Source organism: Rhinoderma darwinii, chromosome 1 (genome assembly GCF_050947455.1).
Source record: "Rhinoderma darwinii isolate aRhiDar2 chromosome 1, aRhiDar2.hap1, whole genome shotgun sequence".
Classification (NCBI taxonomy): domain Eukaryota; kingdom Metazoa; phylum Chordata; class Amphibia; order Anura; family Rhinodermatidae; genus Rhinoderma; species Rhinoderma darwinii.
The window spans coordinates 433,118,368-433,136,499 of NC_134687.1; the positions used below are offsets into that span (position 1 = coordinate 433,118,368).

General features: G+C 38.0%; 1 protein-coding gene across 1 annotated transcript in view; it reads left to right on the top strand.

The window, feature by feature from the left end:
• Positions 1–18,132, top strand: part of MYO18B (myosin XVIIIB) — a 625,429-nt gene that overhangs the window by 271,282 nt on the left and 336,015 nt on the right. Inside the window, exons 23-26 of the mRNA XM_075825873.1 lie at positions 8,462–8,527; positions 15,487–15,615; positions 16,325–16,468; positions 16,700–16,789. Of these exons, the coding sequence (XP_075681988.1) occupies positions 8,462–8,527; positions 15,487–15,615; positions 16,325–16,468; positions 16,700–16,789 (429 nt within the window). The remainder of the gene's footprint in view (positions 1–8,461; positions 8,528–15,486; positions 15,616–16,324; positions 16,469–16,699; positions 16,790–18,132) is intronic.

Sequence of the window (18,132 nt, forward strand, 5' to 3'; positions counted from 1 at the left end):
TGTAAGACTGTTTTAGCAGCTCAACAGAATGATGGCTGAAGTCACCCTATGAATAGTGATACTGATAGCTCCATAGGAGACAGTGATCGGCATTAATTTATGATTTACAGGACTGAACTTGCTCATTATGTTAAAGGAGATTGGTTTTATGGTAAAAGTGTCCGACATCTTCTGCTTCTATAGGTTAAATAAAGTGCTTTCCTTTTATGTATCTTTAACTCCAGAGATCTGTTTTATACGGATGTCTTGACTCTGCAGCCAAGCTCCGATGTGATTTAACATTTATATAGAATTAATGCCAGGTGTGCCGTTAATCTTTTCGGGAAGACTACAGGGAGACTATGCAGGATAATAGGAATGAATAATAGTAGAGATATATAGTAGGTTAGAGATAAGGGTAAGTCTTTGAGTGAATGAGAAGTTGTCAAATGCACTTTGCTCTGCTTGGGCACAATGTTTAAGAATTTACATGGATTTTCCACATACTGTATTTGCAGACTATGTATGCTCACCGGTTTATGAGCCATTATTTTTAAGATGACAATTAGAAATGGACGAATCTTTAAAAATTCTATTCTCCATTGATTCTCAAAAATGCAAACCCCTCTGATTCACTGCAAGTCTTGAAACTGTTGATTCCATAATCTCTAATCAAAATAAAGTCTGTATTACTTTACATATAATATTCTATTCACATGTACAAAAAAATATATGATTGGATAATGTTTTTAAGGCTATATATTGTAAGTTCATCTTTGGATACTCAAAGTATTGTACCTCAAAATGTATTTTTGCCATACCTTAGATTGACAAATTGAATTGACCTAGATCTACAATTTATGGTTCTAGAATGATGGCACACTCACCTTTTGTGTTTAAGAACACTGATATTTGCTTGGGGTCACAGAGCCACCAAGAAGTTAAACAGTCACTTTGTAGAAAAGATATAGGCTATGGACATCTTTGAGATGGAAAAAAAATATATTTTTACATATCTTCGTGGTTACCTGGAGTTAAAAAACTTGCACTTAGTTCCAGGGTGCAATCTCTATTGCTAAATACATTTTCAGAACTTCTTATATGTAGTTTTCAACCTTCTTCTACCGATGTGTCCACCCTTACCTGTGCTTGAGTTTGGTTAAGAACTCCAATTTCTCATGAAACAAATTCAATACAATATAGTGATATACTAGCAAAACCCTTGACAGGATGCAACTGACATCACAACCACTGGATATCTACATATATAGCATAGACATCTCGTGATAAAGTATCACAACATAATGTTTTCTTTTTCAAAACTGGTCAACTTGTGCCAACATCTCAGGATATGTTGAGCCAAGAGCAAAGATAAGGAAGGACACATCTATAGTTTTAGACTTTTCTCATGTAAGCATGTCCCTCCCAGTAATACATGCTGAATGTGAGGTCTGTGTGCCCAGGATGCTGTTATCCTCATTAGCTCTCATGCATCAGCACAGATTAACTCCTGTACTGCTACCTTCGTCTACAGCCCACGAGGGATCACTTCTCACTTTTGTTGATGGATACAGATGCTTAGGAGGGTTTGATTTGCCTCTCCCCTGCAAAGTGTCCAAGGGTTCGTTCGTTCCTTTCTTTCTTTTTTTTCTTTCCTTTCCTCTCCCTTCCTTCCTTTCTTTCTCTCTCTTTCCCCAATAGCAGCTCTACCTTTCTGCAGGGTTCGAAATTGTCAACGCTATAATTTCCAGAGCTTACATCTTAGAGGGAACATTGATCAGCAGAACAGTATGCTATTTGAAAGAGTTACAAAGACTCTACAGGAGTTGGATATCTCTAAAACAGGCAAAATCTGTTTTAAAGCTAAAATTGTTAACTTAGCTAGCTGCAATATAACCGGAGCTAGAGCCGGTTAAAGTGAGAGCTGCATATGCCACCAAGGTAATAGACATTGAGTCAGAGAGCCACGGAGAGGCAAACAATCACTTTAAAGGGGCCTCAATGGGGTTTTCAAATAAAGTCTAATTTATGGGTGTCTGACAGCTGGAAGCTACTAAGAACAGATTTTTCTGGTCCCCAAAATAGCATAACAACAATAATAATAATAATAATAATAATAATAATAATAATAATAATTTCTTAGCTGAGATTTGGAAAAGATTTAGTGCACTCAAAAGTTCCTGTTCTTTATTCAATTTGTACTCGTCCTCAACATTTAGCTGCAAAATTAGAAAACATCACAATTTATTTTGTTAATCCCAATATTGTATAAAACTCCATAGTGAATATCAAAAATACTATATTTTTTCCAACAGATTTTTGCTACAAACTACGCTATTATTAAATTAAGCGGAATACACGTCTAAATATTCAAAAGCTATTAAATCCAGTAATGAATAATGCATTTCCATATGCCATACTAGACAAAGCTGTCAATACTCATGTACTGGGATGTTAAAGAATTATTTTTTTCTTATTGTTGAATTTAATATTGTCAACATGTTCGTTTTGCTGTATACTGAATATGAAGCAAACATTCATAATAAAATATATGCAAATCCCATCAGCTTAGGTTAATATTTCTTCAGTAAATAATTGAAAAAAATAACAATTCCTTAACCCCTTCCCGCACACGGGCGTGACTGTACGTCCAAATACAAAGTGCTTTCCCACACTCGGGCGTACAGTCACGCCCTGTAGATAAAGCGTGCACAGGAGCTGTGCGCGCTTTATCTTCAGCGGCTGTCAGCTGTCATACACATCTGACATCCCGCTGCAATGGCTGCGATGGCTGTTACCGCCGATCGCAGCCATTTAACCCCTTCAATGCGGCTGTCAATGACGTCCGCCGCATTGAAGTGGTTCACAGAGGGAGGGAGCTCCCTCTGTACCCCCCGGTCCCCCCCCGCGATGGATCGCGGATGACGATTGTTGCTATGGCAACCAGGAAGCAGTTACTAGGCTTCCTGGTTGCCCAGGTACGGAAGCCTATTAGGTCCTGCCCGAGGCAGGACCTAATAGGCTAACTGTCAGTTGATGAATGACAGTTACAATACACTGCACTACATAAGTAGTGCAGTGTATTGTACCGGGGATCAGAAGACCAGATCTTCAAGTCCCCAGGTCAATGTAAAAGAAAAAGTGAAAAAAGTAAAAAAAATGTGAAAGAAAAATAAATAAATAAAAGTTTTAACTAATAAAAACAATAATCGCCCTGTTTCCCTGATCAACTCCTTTATTGTATCACCCCGCAGAATAAAGTTAACATGTTGTTTATACTGCACGGTGAACACTGTAAAAAAACAAAAAAAAACAAACTGTGCTAGAATGGCTGTTTTTTGGTTTCTTCATCTCCCAAAAAATGGAATAAATAGTGATCAAAAAAATTTGAATGCACCCCAAAATGGAACCAATAAAAATTACAGCTCGTTCCACAAAAAACGCGCCCTCAAACAGCTCCGTCAACGGAAAAATAACACGTTATGACTCTCAAAACGCAATGATGCAAAATGATGCTAAATGACGGCCCAGACTAATTTTTTAGGTCCAGTAGAATTTCACTAAATACCCCACATCATCATTTGCTGGACCCCACAGGTGGACCCCGTAGACGCAGCAGAGATGAGGAAACTTTAGGGCCTTGTGCGGCTTATAGGGCTAGTGAAGAAGTCAAATATAAGGCAATACTGGAGCGCAGATATTTTGTATAATACCCAATAACCTGGCCTGTGCATAAAGGATTGGTTCAAAGCATACCACACCAATCCATGTATTCTTCATTCACCCCATTATTCATCATCCTATTATGACTTGTTGCACTCCGCCCAGCTTACATATACCCTGATGTACTTCACCCAGCTTACATATACCCTAATGTACTCCGCCAAGCTTACATATGCCCCCACATTATAAGCTGAAATACCAGTAAAACACCAAGCAAAATCTGCGCTTCAAAAGCCAAATGGTGGTCCAACTAAGCCTGGCAGTGTGCCCAAACAGCAATTTATGACCACATATGGGGTATTACTGTATTCTGGAGAACCCGCTAAACAATTTATGGGATGTGTGTCTACGGTGGTACAAGCTAGGCACAACACATTGGGCACTGAAATGGCATATCTGTGGAAAACAGCAATTTCAATCTGCAACATCTATTGTTTACTCATTTTTGCAAAACACTTGTGCGGTCAAAATGCTCACTACACCCCTAGATAAATTCTTTGAGGGATCTAGTTTCCAAAATGGGGTAATTTTTCGGGGGTACCACTGTACTGGTACTATAGCTCAATGCAACATGGTGTCAAAAAACGAATCTTGTAAAATCTCCACTCCAAATACTAAATGGCGCTCCTTCCCTTTAGAGCCTTGCTGTGTGTCCAAATAGCAGTTTATGACCACGTGTGGGGTATTTTCCTACTCTGGAGAGAATGCTTTACAAATGTTATGGTGCGTTTTCTCCTTTATTTGTTGAGAAAATGAAAAATTTGGAACTAATGCTAAGTCTTATTGGAAAATAATGTAATTTTTCATTTTCACTGCCCATTTGTAATAAAATCTATGAGACACCTGTTGGGTCAAAATGCTCACTACCCCCCTAGATAAATTCCTCAATGGGTGTAGTTTGCCAAATGGAGTCACTTTTGGGGAGTTTCCACTGTACTGGTACCTAAGGGGCTTTGCAAAAGCGACATGGTGCAGAAAAACCAATCCAGCAAAATCTGCTCGCCAAATGGCGCTCCTTCCCTTCTGAGCCCTGATGTGTATTCATACAGTGGTTTATTACCACATATGGGGTATTTCCGTACTCTGGAGAAGTTGCTTTGCAAATGTTATGGTGCTTTTTCTCTTTTATTTGATGATAAAATTAAACATTTTGACCTAAAGCTACATCTTAGTGGAAGAAAATGTAATTTTTAATTTTTACTGCACAATTCTAATGAAATCTATGAAACACCTGGGGGGTCAAAATGCTGACTACACCCCTAGTTAAATTCCTATAGGAGTGTAGTTTCCCAAATTGAGTCACTTTTGGGGGTTACCACTGTACTGGTACCTTAGGAGCTTTACAAATGAGACATGGTGCCGAGAAATTAATCCAGCAAAATCTGTACTCCAAAAGCTGAATGGCGCTCCTTCCCTTCTGAGCCCTGATGTGTATTTATACAGTGGTTTATTACCACATATGGGGTATTTCCGTACTCTGGAGAAGTTGCTTTGCAAATGTTACTGTGCTTTTTCTCCTTTATTTGATGAGAAAATGAAACATTTTGACCTAAAACTACATCTTATTGGAAAATAATGTAATTTCTCATTTTCACTGCCCAATTCTAATGAAATCTATGAAATACCTGTGTGGTCAAAATAATCACTACACCCCTAGATGAATTCCTCTAGGGGTGTAGTTTCCCAAATGGAGTCACTTTTGGGGGGTTTCCTTTGTTTTTGTACCACAAACCTGACATGGTGCCTGAAATATAATTTAAGAAAAGGAAGGCCGAAAAATCCACTTGGTGCTCCTTTGCTTCTGGCCCGTAGCACACTAGGGCCACATGTGGAATATTTCTAAAAACTGCAGAATCATGGCAATAAATATTCAGTTGTGTTTTTCTTGTAAAAACCTTCAGTATTACAGGAAAAAATGGATTAAAAGGGAATTTCTGCAAAAAAAATGAAATTTGCAAATTTCCATTCCACATTGCTTTAATTCCTGTGACATGCATAAAGGGTTAAGAAACGTTTTAAATGCTGTTTTGAATACTTTAAGGGGTTCAGTTTTTTAAATTGGGTGATTTGTGGGGGTTCCTAATATATAAGGCCCTCAAAGCCACTTCAGAACTGAACTGGTCCTTGACAAAATAGCCTTTTGAAATTTTCTTGAAAATATGAGAAATTGCTGCTAAACTTATAAGCCTTGTAACGTCCTAGAAAAATAAAAGGATGTTCAAAAAATGATGCCAACATAAAGTAGATATATGGGAAATGTTAACAAGTCACTATTTTGTGTGGTATTACTATCTGTCTTACAAGCAGATACATTTGAATTTAGAAAAATGCTAATTTTTGCACATTTTCTCTAAACTTTGGTGTTTTTCACAAATAAATATTGAATTTATCGACCAAATTTTTTCACTAGCATAAAGTACTATATGTCACGAGAAAATAATCTCAGAATCGCTCGGATAGGTAACAGAATTCTGGAGTTATTACCACATAAAGTGACACATGCCAGATTTAAAAAATGAGGCTGTGTCATATGGTCCAAAAGTGGCTGCGTCCTTAAGGGGTTAAGAAATGGTTAGTATGGAAATCGTTATGCTAACATATGGGAGTGACTCAATAACAAGGCAAGGAAATTGGCTGTCCTTATGAACACTGAACAAAGTAGTCACCAATGGATTTCTTGCCCTGACTAAAAAAATAGTGGATCTGTATTAACACAGTTTTTTTGACCTCATAAAGCCACCATTTTGAAATTTGGAATTTTGAAATTCCACAGTGACCACAGCTAAATCAGCAACCTTGAAGTATATTACAAAGAATTAATAAGATGTTATATGGAAAAAAGTATTGGGACACCTACATATTACAACAGGAGCTTATTTGACATCCCATTGTAAATCCATAGACATTAATATGTGAAGTTGGTCCCCACTTTGCAGATAAAACAGCTTTGCAGCTAAAACAACCCATTCTTTCACAAATGGTTGTAAAGGCAGACTGAAGGGCTAGGTGCTGGATATTATACACCTGTGGTAATGGGACTAAATGAAACACCTGAATTAAATAATTAAGTGGTGTGCCCCAATACATTTGTCCATATAGTGTTTCTGTAGAAAGGATGATTTCTCATACTGTATATACCGTGCGCATGTAACGTCCGTGTTCGCAGACCGCAGACTCCTCTCATACTGCAGACGCCTTCCTCCCTGGAGATGCCAGCACATGCGGCCGTCCTGTCCTGCAGTGACCACTGGGGTGCGTGCGCGAGCTCATTCCCGGCCTTAAAGGGCCAGCGCGCACACATGTTAAAGATTTGACTGATTGCTCCCAGATCACTCTGGACTACAAGAAGGGCCCTGTCCCTTTACTCATTGCCTGAGCGTTGTTGTGTTTTCCCATGTTAGTCCTGCAAATGGTCCCTTAGTATTTCCTGTTCTCAGTGTTCCCGTTCCTGATACCTGTATGCCGTTCTACCTTGTTCCTGTGACTTAGAGAGTTGGAGTCGTGCTGTGTTACACCATGCCTGGTGTCTGCTGCCAAGGTCCTATCTGAGCCTAGTCATCGCTACTATCAGTACTTTCACAGGTACCCTTGCTCGGACTATAGACTTTACCTGGTACCCTGTTTGGCCAGCTGCTATCCCGCTATGGCGGCACGGCCCAGTGGGTCCACATACCCACAGATCCTGACAGTGCATACCTTCCTTTAGTCATGTTTAAAATATTTTCGCATAAGCAGTATTACAACCACAAATTACATTTTGTTTTACATTTTGTACAAGGACTTTAGTGTCTCCAATCCTCATTTCAAGCTTACTATAAATGTTATAGGCAAGAAAACAAACTATTGGCAAATTTGTTTTTAGGTCATACAGGCATTTCAATGTGAACTATATATATTAAAAAAAAAACAAAGTATATTGTAAACTATAGTTGTTTTTTTTAATTGTACAATAAAACTATTCCATAACAATTTTTAAAGCATCTCTTCTCTGCATTGTAGTGTTCCATTGTGTTCCATTCCAAATCCCTTGTTAAATGGGCATGTCCCAACACACTCTGACACTGCCCAATTAGAGTGTGTAGGGACACAAATCTATTGACAAAGAGAATATTTACACTCTGTTGACAATTCATTCATACATTTCCAGGAGGAATAAGAGGAATGTGCTCCGGAATTGTTATTTCATGGAAAATACAAATATTTAGTATAAACCGGTAAACCTTTTTTTACTTAATGAAAGGCCCATTAACACAGGCCTATAATCGGGTGAACGAGCATTCACACGGTAGCAATCAGCAGACGGATATTCAAATGCTCATTCGTCGGCTGATTTATGCTTGAAAATCATTGTTGTCGGCAGCAAACCTCCTTGTATAAACAGAGCATGTGCTGCCAACAATATGTAAACTGTATGTGGACCGAACGATAGGGTTAACGATTGTTTGTGCCCATACTTTTTACATTGGCATGTGTAAAGGCCCTTTAAACGAGCGCCGATTGACCTGTAATTGTTGGCAATTGGTGCTCGTTGTGGGCACATATCTGCCTGTGTAAATCAGCCTTAAGGCTTCCCTGTGGATTCATCCTCATTTAAGCAAAATGTAAGAATTTCTTTAATATTTAATGAAACATTCTTTTTATACTCTTTAATATAAACTTGTGTAACAAATTTAAAAGAAAAAATGGCAGTACATTTTATCTCTGTGATAACAGGCAAGCACTGCTTGTACTGATGCTGAATGTGATTCTATCTCTACAGGCTGTAGAAGAACTTTTCCGGCTTCTAGACCTGGAAAGAAAGAGCATTGTGATGGGCCGAAGCCAGGTAAATGTTCAAGTACTTCCTACAGTCAATATCGAAACAATGAAAAGCAAGAAATCCATGTGCATGCCAAGGTTTGACTTGCTAGTAGAAAGAGCTACCGAGGGTTAGATATCAATATTAACCATGAAATGTCACAATAAAATGATGCTTCGTGACTTAAAGACGTTGCAAAATTAATTTGGCAGTTATGGTACAGAGCTGGCTCTACCACCTGCCAGGCCCCAAAGTAGTGGCAATAGAAAAGAAGTATGTAAATGCACTTGTCTTTTGGTCTTATGATCTATTGAGAAATATGGGTTTGAAGAATGTAGTCATTTAATAAGCTTTTAAGATTTTCTTCTTGTGATCTATTGCTCATGGAGTTCACATAATGTGTATATAACAGTCTTTATTTGACTATCAACATAGGATTAGAACGAGTCCGACTGCTGTGACCTCTACCAATCACGTGAAAGAGTCTGACTGCTGGGACCCCTACCAATCACGTGAAAGGAGGGGCTATGGAGCACCTTGTCACCTTCAGACACAGCCCCACCTTTGTCTGTGTGTGGTCTCTGGTTTAGCAGCTCAGTTAAAGATCAGCACTATTCTTTTAAAAAGGGCTGAACTTCAATATCGGATAGAGGGCACGGATTAAGAAGACTATATGTCTTGTAAAAGGCTGAGTACTTGGTGGCTTCTCGGTTCTCATTATTAGTGGAGATCCCAATTCTTGAACCTATACCAATTACAAATTGATTGCATATTCTAGGTATCGGGAATGGAAAAGCCAAGGCGGTTTGATTCTTATAGGAATGCCATGGCACTTCTGTACAAACTTTTGGCTTTTGGTGGTGCATCCTTCTTCAGAACAAAAACATATATCATTATTAACTTAGATTCAAGTAAAGATGGACTCACTATTATCATAGAAAAGCTTTCACTATAACAGAGAAAGACAGTCTGTGAATTTTATGCGCAGTCACTTTGTACTTTTTTTTTTTTTTTACAATGGTACTGTGCTACCAGGCTTGTTTAATAAGGGAACTGGCACAGACACTCATTGCAGAGAGGTAAATCCATTAATATAAACACTGATTTTGCAGCAGCTTTGAAGAACTCATTGGGATTGTGCAGTTAATGCTGTCATTATTGAAGCAATCAAACCTTCAATGAGGCATTACTGCATCTCCACTTTTTCCCAGTCTATTGTTGCTAGGAACATTTATGTCAATGCAAGGGGAAAAGAGATTGAATAAAAAGAGAAATTTGCCTCTTTAGGATTTTTTTTTAGTGGCTGTTAGTGTTTATATCAACATGCGTTGCCAGCAGAGAAATTTTTGTTTCTTTTGTTGGCCAATGCAGTTTTTGAAGGCCATTCTTCATTGCCCGAGATGATGTAGTATATTGCATGGATTTATTGAAAACCCTGTATTCAATATTTTACATAATGTTTACTATTGATGAACACACTTTTAATATTTTGTAAGGCCATGTTACAATAATCCATGTTGCTTTCAGAGAAATAATAGGCACAACTTTGAAGTAGGAATATTGCTTTTATTTTTTAATTATAGAGATTGCTTATAGATTGCACCTTAAAAACTCGTCTGGATCCTGTGTCAGAGACACGCAGGACCCGCTCTGAGATGAACTGACAAATTCGGCTGAGAGAGAACGATACTGCTTTTATGTATACAGGATATATAGAAGTTGTAGCGTCAAAAGTAAAACATTTTTTTAATAAAAGTGAACTTAACCGCTTCCTGACCACTGACGGTAAATTAGCGTTGGCGCTTGCTGGGCTTTGTGCAGTGCCGACGTTAATTTATGCTTTGCCTTTTATCGGAGATTGGGTCCCCCAGACTGTGTCTAGCACCCGGAATGGGTCGTTGCTATCAGCCTCTGGTCCGGGTGCTCTCATCAGGACCTGATTGGTTCAGGTCCCAATCATGTGATCGATATGATAGCCAATCATACCGACCACAGGGAATGTTTCTTTCCCAGGGTCTGATGTGTATCTAACCTTCTCCCTCCCCCTACCTCATGTCAGTGAAAGTTCGGAGGAGAGAGAAGACTGTCACTCTAGATCACAGCATCCCCACACAATCCCCACCGCAAATGGGCAAACAGTAACGTCCTAAGGATGAAGTGGGCACATGGCGTCAAAAAACACTTTTGTAAAATCTTCACTCCAAAAACTAAATTGCGCTATTTCCCTTTAGGGTATGTTCACACGTACACGTCCGTTACGGCTGAAATTACGGAGCTGTTTTCAGGAGAAAACAGCTCCGGAATTTCAGACGTCATGGAAAGTGCAGGTGTTTTTCGCTGCGTCCATTACGGACGTAATTGGAGCTGTTTTTACATGGTGTCAAGGGAAAACGGCTCCAATTACGTCTCAAGAAGTTAGAGGCACTTCTTTGACGCGGGCGTCTTTTTTACGTAAAAAAAATGACGCTTTGGAGCCGTATTTTCAGACGTAATTGGGGGCTAGAACGCCCGAATTACGTCCGTAAATAGGGTGTGTGAACCCAGCCTTAGAACCTTGCTGTGTGTCCATACAGCAGTTTACAACCACATATGGGGTATTTCCTTACTCAGGAGAAATTGTGTAACAAATTTTGAGGTGGTTTTTATCCTGAATTCCTTGTGGAAATGAAAAGTTATTAGCTAAAACTACATATTATTGGGAAACAAATTATTTTTTCACGGCCCAATTCTAATAAAATATATTAAACATCTGAGGGGTCAAAATGCTCACTATACTCCTAATTGAATTCTTTGAGGGGTATAGTCTCCAATATGGGATCACACTTGGGGAATTTCTACTGTACTGATACTTCAGGGGCTCTGCAAATGCAACATGGCCCCCAGAATCCAATTCAGCAAAATCTGTGCTGCAAAAGCCAAATGGCGCCCCTTCCTTTCTGAGCACAGCTGTGTGCCCAAACAGCAGTTTAAAGACTATATATGGGTAAATGCTGTACTCAAGAGGAATTGCTCTACAAACATTGGGGTGCTTTTTCTCCTATAGGCCTTGTGAAAATGAAAGATTTGAGCAATTTTTTTGAAAAAAAAATAATTTTCTATTTTGACAGTCCAATCCTAATAATTTCGCTGAAATACCCGTGGGGTCAAAATTCTCTCTACATCCCAGATGAATTCCTTAAGGAGTGTAGTTTCCTAAATGGGTTCACTTTTTGGGGGTTTCCACTGTATTGTACCTCAGGGGCTTGGCAAATGCGACATGGCGTCAGAAAACCAATCCAGAAATATCTGTACTCCAAAAACTAAAAGGCGCTGCTTGTCCTCTGAGCGCTGCTTTATATCCAAACAGAGGTTTATGGCCACATATGGGTATTGACATGCTCTTTAGAAATTGCCTAAGAATTTTTGGGGTGCTTTTTCTCCTGAATTTCTTGTGGAAATGATTTTTTTTTAGCTAAAACTACATAATATTGGAAAAAAAAATGTTTTATTTTCACGGCCCAATTCTAATAAATTAGATGAAAAACCTGTGGGGTCAAAATGCTCACTACACCCCTAGATTAGATAGATACAATTTTTTTATAAATAAAGAGTAAACGTATCGGCCAAAATCTCAGAACCACTTGGATAAGTGAAACCATACGCCAAAGTCGGGTAGGGGAAGTATGGAATGGGCTCAGGGAGTGAACCTGCTCCATACGATGCCAGTATGTTTGTTACAGCCGACACGTCAGAGTAACGAGCGGCATCGCGCTCGAGCGCGTTCCCGCTCGTTTAACTCATTAAATGCCGCGGTCAATAGCGACCACAGCATTTAAATCATTAGAAAGAGGGAGGCAACCTCCTCTAACAGCTCATCGCGCCCCCCGCAACGCAATCACAGGGGGGCGAGGGTTGCTATGGCTGCCTGGGGGCCTAATGAAGGCCCCCAGGTCCGCCATCTTTGTGCACCTATTAAGCCCTGACTCCGGCAGGACTTAATAGATGCCTGTCAGAATCACGATATACGGCAATACATTAGTATTGCCATATATAGTACAAGCGATCCTCTAGGGGGACTAGTAAAAATGAGTAAAATAAAGGTTTTTTTAATGTAAAAAATACATTTTTAATTAAAAGTAAAAAAAAAAAAAACCTTTTCCCATTTCCATAGTAAAAAAATAAATAAATAAACAGAATTGGCATTGCCGCTTCCGTAAAAGTCTGAACTATTACAATATACAATTATTTAATCCGCACGGTGAACGCCGTAAAAAAACAAAAACTGTAAACGCCAGAATCTCTATTTTTTGGTCCCCTCATCTCCCACAAAAAATGTAATAAAAAGTGATCAAAATGTCGCATGTACCCCAAAATGGTGTTATTAAAAACTACAGCTTATCCCGCAAAAAATAAGCCCTCATACCACTTAATCGACGAAACAATAAAAAACTTATGGCTCTCGGAATTTGGCGACACAAAATAAATTTTCTTTTTTACACTTAGGTTTTTACTTGTAAAAGTAGTAAAATATAGAAAAAACTATATATATTTGGTTTCGGCATAATCATATTGATCCACAGAATAAAGTTAACATGTTGTTTTAATTGCACAGTGAATTCCGTAAAAACGACGTGCAAAAAACAATATTTTCTAGTACATTATATGGTACAATAAATGGTGCTATGGAAAACTACAACTCGTCCTACAAAACATCAAGCCCTTATAGGACTATATCGACGGAAAAATAAAAAAGTTATGGCTTTTGGAATGTGGGGAGGAAAAAATGAAAATCTGAAAAAGGGCTGCGGCAGGAAGGGGTTAAGATCTTACTCAGATCATAGCTAGTAGTTTTCCACTAACTTACCAACCTACCAACTGGAGTTAGCAAACCTTCTGCCTTAGAAAACATGCCTATCACACTTTGGTGGTCAACAATAGGTAGAAAGTTTTAGGTCTTTTGTTCCACCGTATCCAGGCTGCTTTCCCATTGAAAAATAGTTTTGAATAAAGTAACACCAAGACTTCAAAACATAAGAAAGTAAGTTAGAAGAAGATTTAGCCTAAATTTCTTCATGGGGTTTTAATTTTAAGTTTTTAATATGTTTATTTACATTTATTTAAATATATACATAAATGTATCATTCAGAGACATTAACCTGTGAATTTTCTATTTCCGGGAACTTCGGATTGGCCATCAATGTTTGATCTGTCCTATCTTTCTACGGATCGGAGAATCGGGTCAGTTTTCACGGACCAGATTCTTCCGCTAAAGTAAATGGGTCCATAAAAACTATCGGGTGCAACTCGGATGCCGTTAAAAACGGCCTGAGTGGCACATCGGTCGTGTGCAACTGGCATTAGGTGTAAGGGAACCAGCTACAGTACCAGACAGAGCCACTCATATGGATGAGCCGTTGTGCCTATATAAACAATGAAGGAGGTGCAGAGGTTGGACTCTCACTGGTCACAAATTGATGGCCTATCCTAAGTAAATGCTTTACATAATATTGTATAAAATAAGCAAGTAACAGAGTAAATATGATGTACTTAAAACATATTAATAGTATTTTTTTCAAAGTATGTTTTCTCTGATTTTCCACTACTTGCTCAAGTGTTTACATGCAAAACTATTCAGTGAGATAAAAAAAAAAGTTTTATCATTACTATAAAGAGAAAGATGCATGGAAAATTCCTTCTTTCACATACCCTAGGTGTCCTTGCATATATATGCAAGGACATTGCATACATAAACATTGTTAGCATTAAATACTTTTTCTGTGACTAATGTCCCAATATGTATCAATTCCATTTAAATAATGTGTTATTCTATTTATCTATCTGCTTTTGAATGTGGACACCCAGTTGCCCCCTCCTCCTCCTATTCCTGCCAAAAGAGTTATGTCTTTTCCAGAAAGGCTTTCTGCTTGTTTTTGCATGTGGCAATGGTGGTGCACTTACCCTCTCCATATTTTGTATCTGTAGGCATTCTGTGTGCTGCCATCTAATGCATTCGTGAGGCACCATATAGTCTCCTACAAGCATTACTTTTGTAATACAGCATGAATCTATGAGAAAAAAAAAATTCTGTGCACCTCTGTGTAAAATTAGAGGCACACGGAGGTGCAGTATGGGCAGATTAGCGTCACTGCATTCTGTATCTGTGTGTTCGAGCTCCTGAATTCAATGTGTGTGAGACCAGAACTGCAAAATGACTTCCTTAAACTTCTACTACAAAGTTGGTAGCACACAATTCTCAAGAAAGTAATTCCATGCTGTAGCTTTCTAGAACTAAGGAAACCCACCCATGCTATGAAAAATAGCACAAGACCGTTATTCCTCCTCCACCAAACCTAACCTATACTTCCCCATATTTTTGATTTCCACTTGTCATTGTTTCTTGTTTTATTTATTTATTTCTTTTAAGTCATTATTTCTATGTATACTATTAGGCTTCGTTCACATCTGCGTCAGGGCTCCGTTCATGGGTTCCGTCGAAGCTTTCCATCAGGGGAAATCATGAACGGAACCCTGACTGAAACAAACGGGAACCAAATGTATACGCCTGCATCATCTTTGATTTCAATGGTGATGGATCCGGTGCAAATGGTTTCCGTTCGTCATCGTTGTGTAAGGGTACTGTCGTTTTGACTGAATCAATACAGTAGTCGACTACGCTATTCATTCCGTTCAAACAACGGAACCCTTAAAGAATGGTGCAAAACGGAAACCATTTGCACCGGATCCGTCACTATTAAAATCATTGGTGATGCAAATGGATACCTTTGGTTTCCGTTTGTTTGAGTCAGGGTTCCGTTGATGGGTTCCCCTGACGAAAAGCTCAGATGGATTCCATGAACGGAGCCCTGACGCAGATGTGAACGAAGCCTGACAGGCATTGTTTTCTATGATGCTAAACATACTATTATCAGGTCCTCTTGTTGGCACTCTGTGTGATGTTAAATTGATTTTTTTTTAGGCTTCCTCTGACCATATATTATTCTCTGTAGGTGTTCATGAAGTCTGGTGTTCTATCCAGGCTAGAGAAACAGCGGGAGAAGATGATTTCACAAAACATGGTCCTTTTTCAAGCAGCATGCAGAGGTTTTCTTTGTCGACAAAAGTTCAAGAAAATAAAGGCAACGATTGATCTAATATACCCTTTTTCATGTGTCTTTAAGTCCCCTTCTGTCATCTTTCTTGTACTATTCTTTAAAAGATCACAAAACATTATTTGTAAACTGTTTCAAGTTAACAATGTCCATTCCTTATTATACTTTTCACATCACTTGAGACTATAATCACATGACTATTGGCGTACACAAACATGAAGCCATAAAAAGATCACTTTTTTTGTTGTTTGTATATTTTGAATAGCGCATGTACGGTAATAACACCAGAATTGTATTCCATCTATTAACTTCTAATGCTTAAAGGGGTAGTATTTAATGAGCAAAAGAAAGAAAATCTCCATAGACTTTGTCTTATATTTACTTAAATTCTGCTGAGCTGCAATACAAGACACAGCCCATGGACAAAAGTGACACAGATTAAGAAAAAAACAAAAGAAACCCCGTTTTGTGATCTCAGATAATCCTTCTATATGTAATATAAAGAAATATTTTTTAATTTGTTTCTATCCACTAATCAACAAGTATAAAAGTGCTAAAGAAAACTTCAGATTGCAACGGCAAATATAACAGAGCTTAATTTGTCATGTAGTTGTTGCCATTGTACGCTGTGATAAGCCTTGATTTCTTATATATGACATACTAACACCATATCAAATTAATAAATAAACAGATTTGTATCAATTCTTTTTTTTTTTTCTACATTTAATCATTTTAGATTCAAATGGTTGCCCTTAAATGTATCCAAAAAAACATCAGAAAATACTACTGTATCCGAGACTGGTTGTGGTGGCAACTCATGTGTCATATTCGTCCCTCACTGACTGTCTATTTTGATGAGTTTAATTTCCGGGAAAAAGAGGTATGTATTGGATATTTTGATACGATAATGTCTGTGTTTCTTTTAATGATATTTAATAAAGAATTTATTTAAAAGAAAAAAAAAATCCGGGAAAAAGAGGAATGTAATAATTTACGTGGGTGACAATTTAATTTAATGGAACCTTTAAAAGTAATATTTAACCAGTTCACATCTCATGCATGTTCTAGCCTATTATATGATGTAATGAAAACGTCTGTTTGTGTTTTGTAGGAAGAAATCTGTGCATTAACAGCAAAACTTAGCAAGTCTGAGAAGTCCAGAAATGAACTGAGACAGAATGTGGATCTGCTGGAAAGCAAGGTAAGAAAATCACAATCAGATTTGATTGGAACAGATGACGGTGACAGATATGGTGCAGAGCTACATAATAGAATTAAATTATTTGTTTCAATTGACTTAGAATTATTTCTTTCAACTGGTACCAGAGACTCAAAAATACTCAAACTCTTCTGACAACCCAACAATGATAATAATCAGACTATTATTTTCATGTATGGATTTAAAAACGAATAATGAAATATTATTCAGTTATGCTAGATGCTCACTATCATTAAGGACAGGGCTGGTTAGTTATTTAGTGTATTAGTTAAGGTTAATTTTATAAAATGATTATACAATTTTCTACAAAGCGACCCCCCCAGAAAAAAATTTGACTTACCGGCTGTCCTGCTTATGAACAATCCGGCCTCCGTTCCTGCGTTCTGGTCCCTGGCTTTCTGAAAATGGCTGTCGCTGTTTTAGACTTTCCTTTGGATATATACTTTGAAAGTCAGAAGCATGCTATCACCCCCTCCACTGTGTTCTGATGGACTAGCGCTGATGACATTAATGTTGCTGGATAACGCTAATGCCGTCAGCGCAGGTCCATTGGAGCGCATTTTGGATACCGGAAAAAGGGGGACCAGAACGCAGAAACAAAGGTCATGTTGTTCAGGAGCGGGGCAGATGGTAAGCTGACTATACATTTGCGATGTTTAGTAAAAAAAAATTGTCTGTAGGATCGCTTTAAACCTTTAAACCAGAAAATCATAGTAGTGGATTAACTTGTATGTAAAGGCAACTGGTTTTAGTTGGAACTGGAGATGTTGTATCGTTGGCATATGTAGCCAAATATGTATTCAGTATAGAAGCTGTACAAGCAATTGTACTTATATAAATTTTCAATGCACAGACTGCGCTAAAATAGAGCTGCACATCATTGTACTTATTCAAAGGAAATCCTAATCCCTCCTTAGACAGCTGTAAATGTGTATTAAATGTAGTGCAGCCAGAAATGTTGTGTGTAACCTGCATGTTTTGGCTCTTTTCCCTTCCCTGGTATCTATAATTTTATTCCAACACCCTGTAAATTGCAGGGTGTTGGAAGGTCAGGAACATGCTATTTATTATGTGTATATTTATGTATGTATATGTGTATATATATATATATATATATATATATATATATATATTATAAATAAGGATAGGTGTACTATAAATAACTGTCCTGTCTAGTTGCTATGAGTAATCCCCATCCAAAGATGTATTGATAGATATAAGCCTTGCTAAATCTGTCCTAGATTTTTATCACTCAGCAGAACTGCAGGCAAATATTTAACTAAGAGTCAGTCCAAAATATGTAAAGTGCAATGAAAATTAAGTTA